This window comes from Octodon degus, unplaced genomic scaffold (genome assembly GCF_000260255.1).
Source record: "Octodon degus isolate 3935 unplaced genomic scaffold, OctDeg1.0 scaffold00194, whole genome shotgun sequence".
In the NCBI taxonomy this organism is placed as follows: Eukaryota; Metazoa; Chordata; class Mammalia; order Rodentia; family Octodontidae; genus Octodon; species Octodon degus.
In genome coordinates, this window is record NW_004524770.1 from 42,704 (window position 1) to 63,845 (window position 21,142).

Below are 21,142 nucleotides of genomic sequence, written 5' to 3' on the forward strand. Positions count from 1 at the left end.
AAGTAGGTGCTTTAGACCACTGAGCCATCTCACCAGTCCCAAGAATTTTGTATATAAAAGAATCCTTTCCATTATCTTCAGGGATGCTGTGAGTCTGTTCACCAGCTGTTCTCACTCTGCAGAGTCTCCTTCTGTTGCACCTTCAACAAGCGTATATGCTGCTACCTTTTCTGTGTACCTTGTTCAGTTCTTTGTTCAGGACACCAACAACCTGGGTACCACCCAACTACTAACAATAGGGCCTCACCACCTTTGTTCATGCTATTTCTCTATCCTACTGTGTTCAGTCTTCACTAGCCTAGGAAACTCCAGCCAAGTAGGATAAAAGCTGCAAATAACTTGATTATTTACTTCAGGGACTCTAAATATAACTACATAAATGTTTATCACCCAGCATTGGCTTTCTCCCTCAAAACGAGCATCTCAAGATAGCCAACACACTGTCAAGACTCATCAAGATCTGATCAAACCTCACACACAGTGACTCATTTTCAACCAGACCTTCAAAAAAAATCTCATCAATACCACAATGAACAAGTCCCTTCCCACGCTCTGTTACAGCTCTGGAAACTAAGGCCACAACTTATCAACAGCAGCATTTGCTTAAAGTTTTATAGTAAAGATTTTCCAAACACATATGTAATAAGATTACCCTCTACCTGACCAACAGGGTGATCCAGAAGTCAAGCATGTTCTATCTGCATGTAAACATGTGGAGGCCTTCCACATGATAACCTCAAATTTAGCCTATAAACCAACCTACTTTCAACTCTGATCACAGTGGGAGAATGTGTGTTTTGGTTTTTGGGGTTTTTTTTTTCAGAACCGGGGATTGAACTCAGGTCCTTGCGCTTGCCAGACAAGCACTTATTCTACTGAGCTATCTCCCCGGCCCCTAGAATGTGTGTTTTTAGTTTTGCCTCGTGTACAATTCTAAGGATTCATTGGGAGGTAAATATTCTTTAATACCATTCCTCTCCTTCTTTCTTTAGGGAATTACTTTCTAGTCTAAACAGTAAGAACAAGTGCCAGCGAGATAGCTCAGTGGACTAAACACCTGCTTAGCCAAGTGCAGGGCCAGGGAATCAATCCACAGAACCATGTTCTGCAGTGGCCATGCCCCCAGGCACACTGACCCGGCCACCAAGGCATGGTAGTGCACGCCTGTAATGCCAGTGCTGGGGAGGCTGAAAACAGCAGGACCAGAGTCTAAGCTGCATAGTGAGACCCTGTACCAAAATACATTAAAAATGAAAAATAAAAGAAAACAGCAAGAACAAACATCATCATCCTAAATCAAACACCCCTGGTCTCTTTAAACTACTTTTCGTGTTCCAATGGACCTTGCCTATGCCACATGACTTGTACTTAGCCAAATGTGACTGACAAATGAATCCTCGGAAATTAAAAAAAACAGTGCTGGCCCCGACCCCCGGGGCATGGTGAGCTGGCAATTGAGACTGGGTGTGGTGGTGCGTGCCTGTAATCCCAGCGCTTGGGAGGCTGAAAACAGAAAAATCACTACTAGTCCGATCTACGTAGTGAGACCCTGTAGACCTGTTACTAAAATACATTTTTTTTTAAAAAGAAAGAAAGAAAAAATTTTAAAAAATAGTTCTGAAATGATTCACCAGAAATATAATCTTTGGGTGCCAAAGGTATGTATACTATTTTCTCTCTTCCTTTCCTCTTTCAAATTTTTAAAATGATAGCTTAAATTTAAATCAAATCAACTAGAATTTCCGGTTCTGTCTGAACTGTTTAAATTCTAAAACATGACGATGAATGCTGCTCTGGTGCCAGCTCTTTATGGGGTCTGCACCCTGAAGGTGTGACACTCAGAGTCAGCAAACAAACCTCCACCAAATCCTCCGGGTGCACCCTGCAGATGAACAGGAACGGGCGGGCTAACCTTCCTCTCCCTACAGAAGCAGGTCTGTGACTCAGGCACAAGTCCAGCAGACAGTCTAAGTATTCTACGTGGCAAAAAAGCTCCATTCCTTGTGAATCTTCTATTCTCTATAGCATGACCAGTGGCAGTTCTTTGTATATTTAAAAGATGGCTAACATAACTTAGGATGTGCTAAAAATAAATCATTTATTATTTATTATTATTAATTTTTTTTTTTTTTTTTCAGAACCAGGGATTGAACTCAGTCCCTTACACTTGCCAGAGAAGCACTTATTCCACTGAGCCATTTCCCCGGCCCCTATAAATTATAATTTTTAAGTGCCTAAAAGCCTTTGTACAATTCTAAGGTTTTGGTCAGAGAGATTGCTTATAATTTTTGCTTCCTTTCTAATTCTAACGAGACTAAAAGATTTTTTTAAAAAGAATGATGCATGTACTCACGTAGCTGGACAAGTCTGGACTTTCCTGACTCTGAGCGGCAGGGCTGGACCAGGGGAGCAAAGGAAACAGCCAGAATCTTTTTGGTTTCCCAAGCAGAAGGGCCTGTGCGTGTTATCTTGGTCAACTATTCCAAAGACAAAAGAATATCCAAAAGGTCTGGCTATTAGATAACGTGTATTTGTGATCAGCCTATATATAACAACCCTAAATCTACAGCTATACTAAATGAAAGCAGCCAGCAGTAGGAACCCTAATGTGATACGGCATGGAGTACAGAATGCATCCAAGCTTCAGCACCTTCTGTTTAAAGGACGAACACATGACACACAACTTATTAAAGGGTTACTTGAGGAAGTGCTTAGATTAGAAAGGTGGAGATTCTTACATTCTCAGGCTCTTCAGACAAGATCAGTGACTGGAAGGAAGCTACAGTGGGCTGTTCTGACATAAAAGTAACTGAAGGCACAGAAAAGCACAATGCTCCAATCAAATTTGAATTCCAATGCCTGCTTTGGCACAGCAGAGTGGTCAAGGTCCGATCCCTGGCGCACTGTGCCCGCCCCGCCCCCAGGGCTGACCAAGACTGGACATGGTGGCACACACCTGTAATCCCACCTCTTGGGATGCTGGAAACAGGAGAACCACTACAAGTACAATCTAATGATTTATTTTTTTATTTTATTTTATTTTATTTATTTTTTTTTTTTTGCGGAACTGGGGATTGAACTCAGGCCCTTGCACTTGCCAGGGAAGTGCTTATTCCACTGAGCCATCTCCCCAGCCCTTAAGTACAATCTATATAGTGAGACCCTGTACACCCTGTAGACCCCGTCCTAAATTCATAATAAATAAATAAATTTGAATTCCAGTCTTCCCTGTTAAGTGTGAATATACAGACATTTCTATAATTCCTACAACTACAAGGATGCAGGAGAGGCCCAAATGCTAGGCACTACCGCATACACTGTAACTGTCTTCAGTGCAGATTTCTCTCTCTGGATTCCTAGGCAATTATGCTCGTTCTTCTAGGAAGGATACACCCCAACAGCACCCTTGGTGCACTGGGATTTGGTGGTTCATACACTGCAGTGCAGGTCCTCAAAACATTTCTTAGTACGGAATATTCAATTAGACAGCACAGTCAATATCCACGTGTTCAGTGTGACTAGGTTAGTTTCCATACAGCCTAAGTAGGACACAGTACTATTTTGGGTTAGCTCTGTCATATAAGATTATATGCCAGCCTTCCCTAAAAATATCTAAACCAGCCAATCTTCTAAAACTGAAATTCTGTAAGTGGATTACATAGCCACGTACTAGGTAAATAACAAATTAATCACCTTCTTATGCACCGAGAAAAGTTTTCCCCATTTTTTTTTTTTCCTTAGAACCAGGGATTGAACTCAGGCCTTTATGCTTGCCAGTGAAGCCCTTATTTCACTGAGCCATCTCCCCGGGCTCCCCCCAAATATTCTTAAAAATATGAATTTCTAGTTATAATGAAAATCAAATCTTTAATCATTAAATGATGCATGAAAATTTAAGTAAAACTATAATCCCCTATCTTTTTTTTCTTTTCTTGGTTTTTTTTAAACTAAATAATCATGGACCAGAAACATTCAGGAAAAGAAAAAAAAACCCTCTGTTCTGGACACAATTTTTTCTTGGTCATTATTTTCCAAACAATGCATTAGGAAACAATTTACATACCATTTGCATTGTGTTAGATATCATAAACAAACTAGAGATCAGTTAAAAGTAGATGAAGGATTTGTGCAGGTTAAATACTCATAACATACTATGTGATTTTCTAGTAAGGTACTTACTTGAATGAAGATTTGTGGATTTTGGTATCTTAATGGGTGGAAGGGGAGGTCTTGAAACTTATTCCCTACAGATACCAAGGGGATGACTATATAAATATCTGGTAAATATTCTTTTTTTTTTGGTTTATGCAACTTTACTGAAGAAAAATAAATCAATTATTAGCAGAGCTATTAGTTGATCGCTCATCCATTGACAACTTGCATCATTTGCTCAGTGCTATATTAAACAGTGTATTGGAAGGTAGATTAACTAATAGCTCCAAGCCTCCTAACAGTTTAAATGAAAATTACAAAATGTTTTGAGACCCTACTTTGGAATACAAAGGGTGTTTGAGTTCCAATTTCCATTCTCTGTAGAACAAGAACAGGTCATTCCTTTATTGACATGCATAAAATACATCACATTTTCTGTTCCGCTGATGCTATAAATTCAATACCACTTCCCAGCCACATCAGTTATGAGCATAAAGTATATCACGTAACCTCAGATCTCTAACAGTGGAGGCTCAACAAGCGTGGATGCTGCTAGAATAATGCTGCTTCCTTGCCGAGATCACCGAGCATCCACCCACCCCCCCAGATGGCTTCTTCAGCAGTTAGAGCTGTGAGGAATGCTTTAGTCTCATAACCAAGGTAGAGTGAAGACATTGGCCACATAATACACATGCTCCATTTTTGAAAAAATTCTGAATCTTGGGCAACTGTTCTCTTGTAACTACTTTACAGTTTCTAAAAGCAGTTATTGTCCAAAGCTGGAAGAACTTAAGTCTTCTCAGATGAGCATATGAATGAATGGAGCGAGGTAAACAAAAAAATAAAATTAAAAAAAGATGAGGTCTGATAGGGGAGCAGCCGGACAAGAAAATCAAAAAAGAAACAGCAATTTAAAGTTTATCCCAGCTACAATGCAGGTGATTCTGAATTTAAGGTAGCATCACAGGCACACTGCTGAGTCCATTCTCGAGATTTTCTGTTGTACTTGTCTGTCTGTTTTGTAGATCCGTGCAGTCTCTGGCACTAGGGGGTCGTCTGGGTTTGGATCACACAGCAGTGAACAAATGGATAAAAGAACTTTAGAAATAGTTAAAGCAGGACACCACTGTGATCTTAGAATATCGAGACAAACGCTGCCATCACTGTTAACTTTTGGATGATGAATTCTTGCTGTAAATGCAACCTTAGGTGGTTTGAAGGGGTAGTCTGTAGGAAAATGAATTGTCAAAAAGAATACACCGCCTTGGTACGGGCTGTCATTAGGTCCCATAAGTGTGGCTCGCCAATGGAACACATCATCCCCAACGAGCCTGCAGAACACTGTGCTGGAGGGTCCCGGGCCAAGTCACTAAGTTCCTTATTAATCCGCTTCAGCGCCATGGTCCGCGCTGTCCCGGCCCTCGGTGTCCGCGTGTGCTCAGCCTCGCCGCGTCTGGACGGTCCTTAGCTCTCAGTGGCACAGACACGGCCCTTAGACTAACAACGGAGGTCGCGCTGGGTGGACGCTGGGTGGACGCGGGCCGGGGGCGTGTCATGGGGGCGGGTCATGGGCCGAGGACGGGCGGGTGGCGGCGGCAGCCAGACTCAGAAAACCATCCAGAACAGGAAGGAGACCCCGAGAGGAAGCGGCAGCTGTGCGGAGGAGCCCCGCGCCCCTCCCAGCCCCTGGTAAATATTCTTGTACTCTTCTCCCTCAAAATATCTCAAATGCAAACTTAATCAAATCACAACCCAACTACCCATATATAGAATATACAAAGAACAGAAAGACATGTAAAACAGCACCATAGAAATATATAATCTGCAAAATCCAGACTGTAGAACATTCACAGAACAAATGACCAATTCTTTGAAAAATTAAATAGCAAAAAAAGTTAAAGAAAGGAATTGCAAACACGTATTATTATTTTTTTTTTTTTTTCCGGAACCAGGGATTAAACTCTGGACCCTGCACTTGCCAGGCAGGCGCTTATTCTACTGAGCTATCTCCCCAGCCCCAATAAAAATTTTTTAAAGGAGAACCTATTTTTAAAAGACTCCTAAGGGGCCGGGGAGATGGCTCAGTGGAATAAGCACTTCTCTGGCACGTGCAAGGGCCTGAGTTCAATCCCCGGTTCCGCAAAAAAAACAACAAAAAAAGACTCCGAAGATATTTGACAACAATGCAACAGATGACTCTTATATATGTTCTTCTTTCCAATACACAAATTTTGGGGACAAGGAAAATTTGACCATGAATTGAATGTCTGAAGATACGAACAAATTATTAATTTTTAGGTTTATAATGGTTTTATAACTTTTTTTTTTTTTTCAGAACCGGGGATTGAACTCAGGACCCTGCGCTTGCCAGGGAAGTGCTTATTCCACTGAGCCATCTCCCCGGCCCCAGTTTTATAACTTTTTAAAGAAGCACCGCCTATCTTGGACAGCTACATACTCAAATACATGAAATTTTTAAAATTACAGACATTCAGTAATGTCTCTATATAATAGAAAAATAATATACAGCCCAACTCTCAGTAATAGGAGCCAGTTAAGAAACCTGACAAACAACAGGATACTATGTAAATCCTAAACTGATATTAAGTATCAAATAACTTAAAATTATATTAATGGACTCTTTTGGATAAAACACTAAAGTTGTAAACTTGTACTTGTAATATGTACAATAAGCTTTGAAAAAGAGAACACAAATTTAAAAGTACTGAGTATCACATACTAAGAGCAATGATGTCAGAGATTATAAGCAGGGCTATTTTTTTCCCTTGTATGTAGTACAGGGTCTACAGAGTCTCACTACGTAGCTCAGACTCATAGTGATTCTCCTGTTTTCAGCCTCCCCAGTGCTGAGATTATAGGTGCGTGCCACCACGCACAGTCTCATTTGCCATCTCAGAGCGCCCCAGGGGCGGGATCAGCACAGCATGCTGGGGAACAAACCTGGTCACTGCGCTCTGCCTAAGCAGGCGCTTTAGTCTGCTGAGCTATCTGGCTGGCCCCCAAGCACTTTTTCTTTTCTTTTTTTTTTTTTTTTTTGGTACTGGGGATTGAACTCATGACACTGCGCTTGCCAGGCAAGCACTTATTCTACTGAGCTATCTCCCCGACCAACCTCAAGCACTTTTTCTTAATGTTCATATTTTGTATATTTTCTAAATTGTGTATCGTTTTCTGAAGAAAAAAAAAAGGTAACATCAAAGAATGTACTAGCTCATTTTTATCATATCTGCTTTTCCAAATTCTATGGAATAAAAGAAAATCTTAATGGTGACTAATTTGCCTGCTTGATATACTAATTAATTTTAATCCATTTTGTTTCTGAAACACAAACAAAACCAAACAGTACAACTGAACAAGATTCCCACAAGACAAGGATTTCTATAAAATATTCACCAAAACAGAATAACAAAATGGAATACCTTGGGGCTGGTGAGATGGCTCAGTGGTCTAAAGCACCTACTTAGAACAAGCTTAGCAAAGCACAGGGACCGCAGTTCAATCCCCCAGCACTACATGCCAGCCAGCCCCGCCCGCTGGTGGGCTGAGCTGGCCACACACACACACACACACACACACACATAATAATTAAAAAAAAAATGGAATACCTTGACAGTGTCCTATATAATTCTGACATTACATCAATTAGAATTAAACATGAGAAGAGCTGGAGTAGAAAGGAAGAGTGTAAAGGAAAAGAGGCAGGGAGTGAGGAAGAAAGGAGAGAAGAACACGAGGAATGGAGAAAAGGGTGGCGGGAAGGAGGGCCACAAGCACGCGTCAGGTGCACTCCACACGGCCCGCATTGCCTAGCATGCATGTCAGGTGTGCTCCGCACGGGTCTGCGGGACCTGGACAAGCCCCACACCTGGCCTCGCCCCTTTTTCTTAATTTATACAATGGTAGATACTGCTACAAGCATGAATATATGTGAACTGCCTAAAAGAGACCTTGGCTGCCAGCACAGAAATCCGTCAGCCGTGAAACACTGACCTTCTCCTCCAGAGGCAGGACGAGGACGCCCCCGACCTTGAGCAGGCTCTTCATGTACTCCTCATGCTCCTTCCGCACACCGGCCCCACAATACACTCGGTCGTAGCGAGAGCACCCTGGGGAGAGCTCCAGGCAGTTGCCAGCAACGAAGGAGGGCTCACAGAAGTCGAACCTGGAGGGAAACACTCCCCATCACCCAGATCATACTTCAGTGCTAAAATCCCAGCGCACTATGAGCTCCCAGAGCCAGAAGCCACATTTCCAAAGAAAATTATACCACACAAATACAACCTTAGAAATTCAAAATAAAATAAAATGAAAGTGAATGTCATAAGCATGATCCAAATTTAAAATAAATTCTAGTTTTTCTGTTGTTTACCGTGCTCATCACAGTAGCCGAGATCTGTCTGACAAGTACAGTAAACCGTATTTTGCATCTCTTAAATTTTTTTCTCTTAAAAATTTAATCCCTGCCAGGGTTGGAGAGTAATCCCAGCACTTTGGAGGCTGAGATAGTAGGATCACCATGAATTTGAGGCTAGCCTGGGCTACACAGTGAGATTGAAGCCACTCTTAGACTACATGGCTTGATCCTGTCTCAAAAGAACAAACAAAAGGGGCCGGGGAGACGCCTGGCAAGTGGAAAGGCCCGAGTTCAATCCCCAGTTCCACAAAAAAAAATAGTAATTCCTAAAATAAAAAATTTAATGCCTGACTTTAAAATAGCAGGAGCTGGGGCTGGTGAGACGGCTCAGTGGTCTAAAGCACCTACTTAGAACAAGCTTAGCAAAGCACAGGGACCATGGTTCAATCCCCCAGCACCACATGCCAGCCAGCCCTGCCCCCTGGTGGGCTGAGCTGGCCACACACACACACATAAATAAAAATAAAAATAAAAATAATTTTAAAAATAAATAAATAAATAAAATAGCAGGAGCTGCCGTATAAACTGTCTGCAGATAAATGCAACAATTCTATTTTAGAAACAATTGCATGTTAAACGTGGCTACACTAGAAACATAAAACTTGAACGAAATGAAATGTTTGTCTTCTCTTATTCTGATGAAAATTATGTTTACAAAGACATCATGTTTAATGAAACCTAAAGCCCTTAAAACCATGACATTAAAAAAATAATGATTAGAATGTGTACATATATTATAACCTAGGACCATCCAACCGTAGTTTAAAAACACTGCTAGTGGGCTGGGGAGAGAGCTCGGCGGTCTAGCCTGACTGCCAAGCTCACCCCGGGACCGCATGCAGCACCAGCCCTGGAGTGTGGTGGTGGACCCTGTAATCCCAGCCCTGGGGAGGCTGAAAAAGGTGTATTACTACAAGTCCAAACTTCGTAGTGAGACTCTGTACCAATAACATGAAATAAAACATAAAACCTTTTAAAACATTGTTAGCATATGCATACTAATAAATTTGCTTCTATTTAATCCAAAATTTGTTGAATTCACACTTGCTGTCCCAGTGAGTAGCATCTGATCATACTTGTCAAAGCTGTCACTTGTCCTGATGAAGAAGTCCAGTTTCTGTTTTGCGTACTCTATCACATCAGAATGAAGCTCCACCCCATGGTTCACACCAAAAGGACCTAAAAGTTTGACAATAAGAAAGCCATAAAGACTAAAGCCAAGAATTCACCACCTTTTGTTCTGCTTTAATTGTAACAAATCAGTTCCAATATCAAAAAATACCAGCTGCAAGCTAGCCCCTAGCACTGTGGAAGGTAGGAGGATCCCAATATAAATCCCAGTCTGGGTAATTTAGCAAATTAGTGAGACACAGTCTCAAAACAAAACTTAAAAAGGAAATAAAATTAAATTTAAAAAAGCAAAAACTAATTAGGGTGAGTCTTGGGAGAGGAAGGCAGATAGGTGTATATCTCATTTGCTTTCTATCTTAGGTGCCTAACATCACCTGACTTGTAATAAAGACCTGTGGAATATATTGATTAAAATAAACATATGATATTGTTTCTGCTAAAAAAAAAAAAAAAAAGCAAAAACTTAAAAATGGCTGGGCTGGGGAGAAAGCTCAGTGGCCTAAGAACCTTCCTGGCAAGTGCAAGGACCAGAGTTCAATCCCTGATACTGCATGCCATGCTGGCCCCGAAACTGGGCACAGTGGCACACACCTGAAATCTCAGCATTGGGGAGGCTGAGACAGGAGGATTACTACAAGTCTAAACTGTGCAGTGTGACCCTGTATCCAATAAATTAAAGAGGGTGCTGTACAGCCATAATCCAAGCACCTAGAAGGCTAAGGTAACAGGATCACCACAATTTAGAGGCCAGCTTGGGCTACACAGGGAGTTCGAGGCCAGGATGAAATACATAAAGAGAAAAAATAAAAATAAAAGTAAAAAGAGCTGGGAATATTAGAAAGACCTGGGTTCAATCCCTGGTTACCCCCCCCACACACACACACAAAAAAAAAAAAAAAAAAAAAAAAAGAAAAGAAAAGAAAGAAAGAAAGACCTGGGTGGGGGATGCATCACAAAGGCCCTGGGTTTAATACCTAGTACCATGCACACAAACAAAATAAAACTTAAAAATACAAAAATAAAAAGTCACTGGCTATTTCTCAGGTCTCCATCAACTTGCTGTAGCAGCCCAGCCCCTACCCTACTCACAGCAATCTTCCACAGCACTGATTGCCACTTTTCTCTCTTCTGGCAAATCCATCCCACCTTATTTAGAGTAAAAGCCGACGTCCTTCCCCTAGTGTGCCATTTTTACACAACACGGAATCCAATAAATATTTGGTTATCTGATACTGGAGTTATTAATATCAAAAATGGCCATATTCCCATATCTATTATAATTTATCTGTGAAAACAGCTTAAGTAGCTTTAAATTAACATATCTTCTAAAATCACTCCCATTCCTAAAATGTATTTAGAATATATAAATGTATTCTTCTAGTATTGAACAACAAAACAAACTGTTTGGAGGAACTCTAACTATCAAGACTTTAATGACCCTAGGTGGAGAGAAGAAACAAAAGGAAAACAGACTCCTTGGGGAGTAGGGGGATGGGACAGCAGCAGGGCTCGAGTGAACCAAGAAATATGTGACATCAATATTGACACCTGTTACGGTTTGTAACTAGATGTATCCACAAAGCCTCATGCAGATATGAGGGCTTCTAGAGTTTGTGCTTGATTCATGGTCCATTGCTGGGGGCTGGGGATATAGCTCAATGGCATAAGTGCCTTCCTCACAAGCACAAGGTCCAAGTTTGATCCCCAATACCGCAAAAAAGAAAAAAGGAAAAAAAGAACCCAATGGCCCGATGCCGGGATGATGGGTGTGAGTGCTACAGCCACCCTGGCTTGGGTAGCCCACACGCAAGGTAAGGGAGGGAAAGAGGCATGCCTGCCTGCCTGCTCCACCCCTTTCTGCTCTCGTTGCTTTTTGCGGTCTTCTGCTACCATGAACAGGTGCCCCTTTGCCACACCACCTGCCTTGGAGTCAGCTAATTACCCCTGAAACTTCCACAAACTGTGAGCTAATAAACCTTTCCTTCCTTAATTTGGGGCATCTGATATTTTATCTCAGCAACAAGAGAAAAGTAATTAACCTAACACCTCTCTTCTGGTCTTCCATCAACCACAGCAGACTGCAAAGGTATAGGTGGGAGGAGAAAAGGAATAGGAAAGGGCTGAGAGCTCAAAAGCTCATAAGGGAACATCCTACAGCTACCTGCTACCAAAGGACTATGCTGCAGTCTCTACAAGGGCATGCAGTCAGCCTGGTTCTGTCTGGAAAAGGTTTCGACTCTCCTTCTGCACTCACCTAAAATGAGGCCAACCATGGAGCTGAGGTATCCAGTACCACTGCCCAGGTTCAGAAACGAGAGCCCAGGCTGCAAATCCAGGGCCTCCATCACCTCTGAGTAGATGCATGGGGCTGACAGGTGAATGTTTCCATGCTTCCATGCCAAGTCTTTGTAGGCATTTTCTTTAAACTCCTCCAGATAATAATCCGCTCGATCAATAGCTCTAAAAGCCTGTTCCACCAGTTCTGTCCGGATATACTGTGCTTCTTTCAAATTATCGATTAGTTCGTCGTTGTCCTCACCCGCACTCACAGCACCGCCCATGTTCAAGATCAAACTCAAGAAAGACTGCAGTTAAAAATTAAAGAACTATTTATATCAAGGGTAAGAGGCAGAACAATAAAGGCTCAAAACACAGAAATTTCAAATTCTGAATTCTAACAATAATGCAAATGGAATATCTTTTATTAATTACCTCACCCTCCCAAAATGCCAGATTTATAAGAAAATTCTAGTTTAATTAGAAATTCAAGCCAACGAATACTAAGAGCTTACTGAGTTTATTTTCAATTCAAATTAAAGTGGTATCCTAAATTTAATCAAAATCCTTCACCCCAACATACACAGGAATAGCAAACCAAGTCAAAATTTCAACTAATCTGTGGACATGAATATTCTATTTAAATTTTTGATTAAAACCTTAAACAAACAAACTCTTCCCAAATAGAGCACATTAGGACAAACACTTTATTCTAACAAACGTAAAAACCAGTTTCAAGGCTAAAGAGAGGGTTACTATCACAACTTCCTATGCCCTAAGTGTGTGCTGTGTAGTTTTCCTAGCTCTTTCACAAATACACTTCTGAGTCAGGGACAACGGTGCACGCCTATAACCCCAGCTACTACAGGGACTAAGGCAGGAAGATCTCAAAAATGAGGCAAGCCTGGGAAATGTAAAAAGAGCCTGCCTCAAAATACTCAAAATTAAAATTTAAAAGTGTGGGGGTGGTTCAGTAGTAGAATACTTGCCAAGCATGCACAAGGAAGAGTTCAATATCCAGTAATACAAAAAAGAAAACCTGCCCTCATCTATTACATAGAGAAATGTTCTTTTACTCTTCCTAAACTATTTAAACATCCTTCTCAAGTTGACATTGACCTCAGGTGACTTTCCCAAAGTGATGGCCTTACTTCATACAACACACAGTGACACATATATACTGCTGGGGAAAAAGCCACCATTCCTTAGGAAGACACACTCCTAATGCATCGAAACAGCCTCCCAACAACCTATTACAATGCTGTTACTGTAAAGTTCAATGAGCCCTCACTCACAGTCCTTCCCGTCTCTTAACAGCAGGAGAGTCATTTAAAAAAAACAAACAAAACACAACAAAAAACAGTAACATAGAGTGAGGCTCCACAACACCCATCTACCCAACTGGCTGACTAAAGAAGGAAAATAAAAAGAGTTGAGCTGTGTCATGTTCATGTGCCAATTCCCTACAATAAATGTAATCACTATGTACTGCAAACATGTACTAATAAAAATAATTTTTAAAGGATGAAAATAAATCACCACATCTATAAATCTTCAGCTTCTTACAACAGATGTAGATAAGTGTGATGTAAATTATCTTCTATTTTAAGGTAGAACAGCCAATCTTCAAGATTTAAGAACTGCATATCACTGTTCAATTATTAAATTTTCATCTTTTGAGGTGCTTCAAAACCGTTGACAGTCCATGGCTAGTTAACTTACATGGATGGAGTTAAGGGTTAATGAGGTTGGGTTTAATCTTGGATAAGCCACTTAGTTCTGAGGTTACACCCCTAGCCCAGAATAGTTATATTAAAATCTGGGTCACTGGTTAAAGTGGAGTCATGTGTTTGGATGCTTAAGGGTCTACTTAGTAAAAGCCTTACAATCACATATCCTACTGAGTGCTGGGCCAAGAGCGTCACCTGCTCATGAAAAGCCTCATAGAATGCTTTTATTCTATGTCAGTCTCATGGCTGTACCTTTAAAAGGTAACACAAGCTATATATTAGGCACATGTCATTTTCTACTAAGTATCACTTATTTTTTTTAAATTTTATTTATTTATTTATTTAGTGTGTGTGTGTGTGTGTGTGTGTGTGTGGCCAGGTCAGCCCACCAGGGGGCAGGGCTGGCTGGCATGTGGTGCTAGGGGATCGAACCATGGTCCCTGTGTTCTGCTTGCTTTAGCTTGTTCTAAGTAGGTGCTCTAGACCACTGAGCCATCTCACCAGCCCAGTATCACTTATTTTTAACTTTTCCTTACTTTGGAAACATATTCCATATCAAAAGGACAGCTTTTTATAAAACCGCTAGCAGCTTTCTACAGGTACTATCTGCCAGTGAAAACCTCAAACCTGAAAAGAGGCAAAACACAGCCAGTGTGAAAAGCAGGGCTAGCATGGTTTTTACACAACAAAGCAGCTCTTTAAAAATGTTCAAGAGAGCAACATTCTTTACATACAGTATCGTGTTAATCTTTCACAATCAGGGTAACCTAGTCAATGCCACTGGGAAGATGTAGGTGAACACTGGCAGGCTCTGGTATTCACTCACTATTAGGTTTTTAATTTAATAGTCGCTCATATAGGAACATCGCTGCTTACTGCTGACATGTGTATGATCAGTTACCAGCCACCAAAAACACACACAACAGCCAAGAGATAGCCTCACTAAACCAAATCCTATCACTATACCAGGCTCTGCAATCCACTCAAATACAAATTCCCAAAGTAATGGATGAGAAGCACTTTAAGGCTATGCCTTTACACTCCGCTCTTCACTTTTTACACTAATATTTACTATAGTCTCTATCCAGCAGTAATCCACAAGATACAATACCACTGTGGGGTGCAGCACAAAGCAGCAGAAGCATGGGAAGGTCTCAAGATTGGCCAATGGTGGGCTGTGACTGAGGCTGTGTCAACACAAGCTCGGATATGGCGATGAGGGTGTCAATGCTAGTCTAGGCCGGGTTTGGGAGACCACACAAGGAAGCCCACAGTCCAACCTAGATGTTACTAAGAAAAATATTATATGGAGGACCAGCGGGAAAAGGGGCCCAAAACTATACATCCTATGGACAGAATAATGGAAAAATGGAGACCTCATTTTGAAAACCAGAGATGTTCTAAGAGCTAAAGTACAGCTGCCACAAGTACACTATTTGTGGTCCCTACTTGTGGACAAAAGCCTTAGGTAGAGTCAATGCCTAAGAAAGACTTTCTAACAAGTGCACTTGAAAAAAGTCAAACTTTTTATCACAACACATCCAGGGCTGACCAGGGGTAATGTGCAAAATCCCACCACATAAGAGGGTCCCTCTAGTCCCCCAACCGCTGTCACAATTCTCAGCTTTTGTAGGTACAATTTTACTCACTTCAATGACAGCCCACCAAGCAACTAGAATGAATAGTCATCTCTTTTAGCCTTTCCTTTGCTGAGAGGAACGAAGGCCACCGCTGCAGGCACAAGACCGCAGTCAGATACTCAGCTGGCTAATTCAAGGGTAAAGGCACAGCCCCTAAAACCCAAAGCAACCAGGCCCAGACAAATTCTCCTCCCTTGCTGCTCTAGCCAATGCTCTTCTCTGTATGGGGACTTGTAAAAAAAAAGGCCAAGGAAGATAGAATTTGTTTCCAACCTTGTCAATTCCTGACTTGCCTGAAAACTAGCTGAAAAATTTCCTACCTAGAGATAAAGTGCTAGTCAAGGTTAGATCTGGGGTCTGTAAGTGAAGCAGGGTAAGACAGAAAATGCTGCAGGACAAGAGGAGAAACGTCGCGGGTCTCCCGGCAGAAGGGAAGAGGGGACACTGGAGAAGACGCCGAGGCGGGGATCCTGGAGAGGCGGCAGACACTGGAAAAAGATGCTGGGGGAGGGGTTCCCGGAGAGGGCGAAGGAGACGCTGGGGGGAAAGCCTCGAGCACGGCTCCCGACGAGAAGACGCTGGGGGCGGGGACTGCGGGGAACCGCCGGGGCCGAGGCTGCGGGCGGCGTCTCTGGAGAAGGGGCAAGGAAGCGCTGGGGGCATCCTAGGCGCACCTCCCGCCCGGACGGCCTCGCGCTCTGCAGACTGGCGGAGAGAGACGGCTGCAGGAGGAGAGGGGCCAAGGGAGGCGCTCTACCTCAGCGCTCGCGCTCCACGGTCCGCGGGCTCGGGACACCGCCGCAGGTCCTCTAGCGCGTCCTCCCGCGTCCGCGGCCCCGGCGCCGCCGCCGCAAGCTCGGCCGCCGCAAACATCCGCCTGCGGCTTTCTGCGCCTGCGCACGACGGCCGGTCTGCGCGTGCCCTCGAGCTCGCGCTTAAAAGGGCAACGGCGCTTAAAAAGGGTGATTGTGCTCCGCCAAGTGGGCCGGCTCTATTAGCGTGCGGTCTGTCCCTGAGCGCCGCGCTTGGGTTTCCCCACCCCGCGCGCGCGCACTTTGAGAAGGATGTGTGCGGTTGGTGGCTGAGTGCCGGCGGCTTGAAGAGGGGATGCAGGCACTGAGATGGCCATCGGTCTAGCAGCGAGGAGCTAGGCAGAGCCTGTGAGGCCGGGACATCGCCCCACGAAGGCCACTTCGAGACGACACACAAGGCCGAAATGAGAAAGCAGGATGTCAGGGTCGATCCTGCAACAGGAGGCAGAGCCAACATTTGCAGGGACAGACGAACTAGTTGCTACGGGGCAGGGCAAAACATAGACATGCCCTGCCCCATCTTTGCTGGACTGCCAGGCTGTACTCTGCTGCTCTGGTGGTCAGCTCCATCCCACACCTAAACTTCCAGTCACTTCCACTGTTTATGGAGTCTCACTAGAGAAATAGGCAGTTGACTGGACTATAGTCTAAGTGTCCTTCAGAAACACCTGTCAAGAGTGTTCTGAATTTTGTCTTTCCAGTTTTGAGTGAGAAATGGGCCTGTCCCATGATCGGCTCCACTATACACTCCTCTAATTTCTCTGTTTTGATACCACATCCTAGGAGTAGGCACTGAAAGAAATGACATCACAGACAGAAGGAGTCTACGTTTATGAGAGCCATTTAGCCTGCAATGGAGTGTGCTGTGAATAAGAAAAAAAAAAAGTGGTTATACTTTTTAAAAAGTTTGCATGGAAAGACAAAGACCCAGTATAGCAACCACAATAATAAGGAACAAAACTGGAAGACTAACACTACCTAATTTCATAACATTATGAAATTATGTAATCAAGTGTGACACTCATGAAAAACATAATCATTGGAACAGAAATAAATCTCTAGAATTTGACTCACACAAGTATAGGCAACTCTTCTTTGATAAAGAAGCGAAAACAATTTTGACAAAGAGCAGTCTCTTCAGCAAATGATGCTGGATTATTGGACATTTGCAAAAAAAAATGTAGAAACATCTCACCCTTTTAGCATAAATTTTCTAGAAGATAACATAGAACATCTAGGTGACACTGGATTTAGTGATGACTGTTTACATGCATTAATTCATGAAAGAAAAATTGATAAGTCAAACTTCCTTAAAAATTTCTGTTCCCAGAAGTCAAGCCCAGCTAGCATTCTGGAGGTTGAGTCTGGAGGATCACGAGTTTAAGTCCCATCTGAGAAACTTGGGATGTGGCTTAATTTGGAGGTCTTGGTGTCAATCATCAGTATCACAAAAAAATTTTTTTTAAATTATTCTTTGGAAGATACTGTTAACAGGCTGAAAATATAAGCCACATACTATAAGCAAATATTTATAAATACATGATAAAGAATTTTTAACAATGAACAATAAGAAAGTAAATGGCGCAGTTTTTTAAATGTTCATGAGGCTGCAGATTTATCTCAACAGTAAAGTACTGACCTAGCAAGTGCAAAATCTTGGGTTCAATTCTGTTAAAGTGAACTAACAGGAAGAGATAAAAATTATAAGTATGGGGCAGGTGAGATGGCTCAGTGGTCTAAAGCACCTACTTAGAACAAGCTTAGCAAAGCACAGGGACCAAGGTTCAATCCCCCAGCACCACATGCCAGCCAGCCCCGCCCCCTGGTGGGCTGAACTGGCCACACACACACACACACACACACACACACGCATATAAATAAATAAATAAAATTAAAAAAAAATTATAAGTATCTTCACCAAATATCAGCAAACCCAACTTCTTTTTTTTTTATAAATTTATTTGTGTGTGTGTGTGTGTGTGTGCGTGTGTGTGTGTGTGTGTGTGTGTGTGTGGCCAGCTCAGCCCACCAGGGGGCGGGGATGGCTGGCATGTGGTGCTGGGGGATTGAACCGCGGTCCCTGTGTTTTGCTAAGCTTGTTCTAAGTAAGTGCTTTAGATCACTGAGCCATCTCACCAGGTCTAGCAGACCCAACTTCATAAAACAGAAAGTTATTGACTTAAAAGGACAAAAGCGATTACAATTATAGTGGGGACCTTCAATGCTTCACTGTCACACTTAGATCAACCAGACAAAAACAATCAATAAATATCAGAATTAAAGCACACTATTGAACAAATAGACAACAGAAATCTACAGTGACAACAGACTATACACTTTTCTCAATGACAGAACTTTTTGCAAAATACATCATATCTTAGATCATCAAGTATGCTTAAATAAATGCAAAAGAAAAGAAATAATCCTTTATATACTATTAGATCATGATGGAATGAAACTAAAAATCAATAGCAAGAGAAACTGCAAAAGCCAGGAGATGAAATAATACACTATTGATCAGTGGATCACAGAAGAAATTAAAAAGTACCTAGAATCAAAAGACAGTGGAAGCACCTACCATAATTTATGGAATACAATAAAATCAGTTTTTGGGTTTTTTTTTTTTTTTCTTTTGGCAGAACCGGGAATTGAACTCAGACCCTTGCACTTGCCAGGGAAGTGCTTATTCCACTGAGCCACCTCCCCAGCCCCAATAAAATCAGTTCTAAGAGGAAAGTTCATAGCTGTAAATGAACACAAAAACAATAAAGCAATCCCAAGTAATCTAACAATCTAACTCAATGTCTTAGAAAGAAAAGAACAACCCAAATCTAAAATTTAGAAAAGAAAGGTAAGTATGAAGTTCAGAGTGAAAACTAATGAAGCTGAGACTAAAAAGTAATACAAAGGATGAATGAATTAGAGAATTGATTCTTTGAAAGGATGGGAATAGAATTTGAGAATGGGAGAAAACAATAGAGGAGAGGAGAAGGGGATGTAAAGAGGTTTGAGAGGGCCAGCGAGTTAGCTCAGCAGACTAAGCCACTGCTTAGGCATGCTCAGAGACTAGGCTGCACTGGCCCCGCCCCCTGGGCAGCCACTGCTGAGGTGCCACTGGGCATGGTGGCACATGCCTGTAACCCCAGTGCTGGGGAGGCTGAAAATAGGAGCATCACTACAAGTCCGAGCTTTGTAGTGAGACCCTATACCAAATGCATTAAAAAAGAGAGAGAGAGAGAGAGAGAGAGAGAGAGAGAGAGAGAGAGAGAGATAAAGAGGTTCAAGATGTGCTACATGTATGTACCAATTCTCCCACTATGCATATATTTATTATGCATCACAAACAAGCACTAATAAAATAAATTGAGGAAAATAAACCCAAGTTTCATTCCCAACATTGGTAAACAAATGTTTTTAATTTAAAAAGAAAAGAATAAAAGAGCTAAACAGATGCCTTACAAAAGAGAAATTTACAGATAGCAAATGAACATGTGAGTAGATCTTCAACATCATTAGAGAATCGCACATTTATAAAACAGTGAGATACCAGCATGCGTCTATTAGAATGGCCCAAGTCTTTGGGTTACCACAATAGTGGAGTAGTGAGTTGCCAGCAACTCAGCTTCTCCAGGACAAAGTATCTCGACTCCGGAAAACTATAGGTAGGAGAAGAACTAAAGTGAGTGCAGGTTATCTGGAAACCACAAGGAAACTGACAGAGGAGAAGAAAATTGGTATAAGTGATACAGAAGAAATAGATCACATTGTGGAGGAGACACCATGCACCACTGCTAACAGAAACTGGCTTCTGAGAGCTAGAAGTTAAAGTGAAATTAACAATTTTTGCCCATGGAGAACAGGAGACCTGCATCCAGACCAAAATAATAACCTGCAACTGGAACCAGTAAGGAAAACATGGGACTGTACTTCCAAAGAGGCCTTTCAAAATCAGTAGTTGGTAAGTGACCTTAGTGTGAGCACTCACAGGTACAATCACAGAGCAAGATCTGGGAAAGATGCCATTATAGGAAAGGGCTGAGTATTTCAACCTGGGTCCCAGAGCAATTCCTTGGCTGCTTCACAACGCCAAGTTCCTAGAGTTAAGGAAGTCACAGGAGACTGCCAGCAATTGGAAAGCAGACTGCAAGGGCTCCTGTTGAACAGCAGGGGTTGGTGAACACAGACCCAACTCTTGCAGTCACAGGCCAGGCTCAGTCTGAGTTACACAGGACTGGACACTCACATTGGAGGGGTGTTCTCACTGTAAAGAGATCTCTATACACAGCACTGTTCTGGGGACAGCCTGCCACCTTAGACTTCCAGTGTGAACAGAGACACATCCTGGTTTAAGCTCTGCTTCTTTACCCTAGCCTGAATAAAAGAGTCATGTATCTAAAACAATAGAAAACTTTATTCCATTATTTTACTCTTTTCTTTCTTTTATGAGCATGTCTGTGTATGTGTGCTGCTTTTCTTCTTGCCTTTTTTCTCCCAGTATAGTTTATAGAGAAGGGAATTCTCCCTTGTCCCTTTATATCCTTTCTACTTTTATCAATATCTCTTCACCTGATTTCTTTTTTGTCATTCATTTTCAATCTTTCTTTTCTTTCCTCTCTCTCTCTTTTAATTTGATTCCCTTTACCTTTTTCTCTAATATATTGGTCATAGAATCTTTTCCCATCCCCATTTCTCACTACCACTTTTGTATCCAGTTTTCCCTGACACCTTCTTCTAAATATATAAATACACTTAACATTATGAGGCTCCTTTGCCCCCTCTAATTTCCTCCTTCATATACCACAAAGCAGAAGACTTACTTTTTTTTTTCTCTCTCTCTGAATGCCTTCAAGGCATGACTGGCTGGCTTGTGTTGTGGGGATCGAACCACAGCAACCTGAGCCTGACTGCTTTGTTGAAGCAGCCACTTAAAGAACTGAGCTAGCACTGACAAAGGTTCTACAATCT

General features: G+C 42.1%; 1 protein-coding gene and 1 pseudogene across 4 annotated transcripts in view; both read right to left on the minus strand.

The window, feature by feature from the left end:
* The window catches only part of Pcmtd2 (protein-L-isoaspartate (D-aspartate) O-methyltransferase domain containing 2), an 18,374-nt gene extending 2,139 nt beyond the window's left edge, over window positions 1-16,235 (minus strand). The window contains exons 1-6 of one of the 4 annotated variants that reach the window (XM_023704318.1): window positions 16,123-16,235; window positions 14,282-14,352; window positions 11,973-12,303; window positions 9,664-9,766; window positions 8,164-8,335; window positions 2,354-2,477 (exon numbers count right to left, since the gene is read on the minus strand). In XM_023704318.1, coding sequence (XP_023560086.1) covers window positions 2,354-2,477; window positions 8,164-8,335; window positions 9,664-9,766; window positions 11,973-12,279 — 706 coding nt within the window. In that variant the 5' untranslated portion in view covers window positions 12,280-12,303; window positions 14,282-14,352; window positions 16,123-16,235. Of the gene's footprint in view, window positions 1-2,353; window positions 2,478-8,163; window positions 8,336-9,663; window positions 9,767-11,972; window positions 12,304-13,534; window positions 13,639-14,281; window positions 14,353-16,122 lie in introns of those variants that run through there. The other 3 variants (XM_004644126.2, XM_023704320.1, XM_023704319.1) reach the window with 3 other exon arrangements.
* Window positions 5,080-5,553, minus strand: LOC105743948 (annotated as a pseudogene).
* Window positions 16,236-21,142: the final 4,907 nt, after the last annotated feature.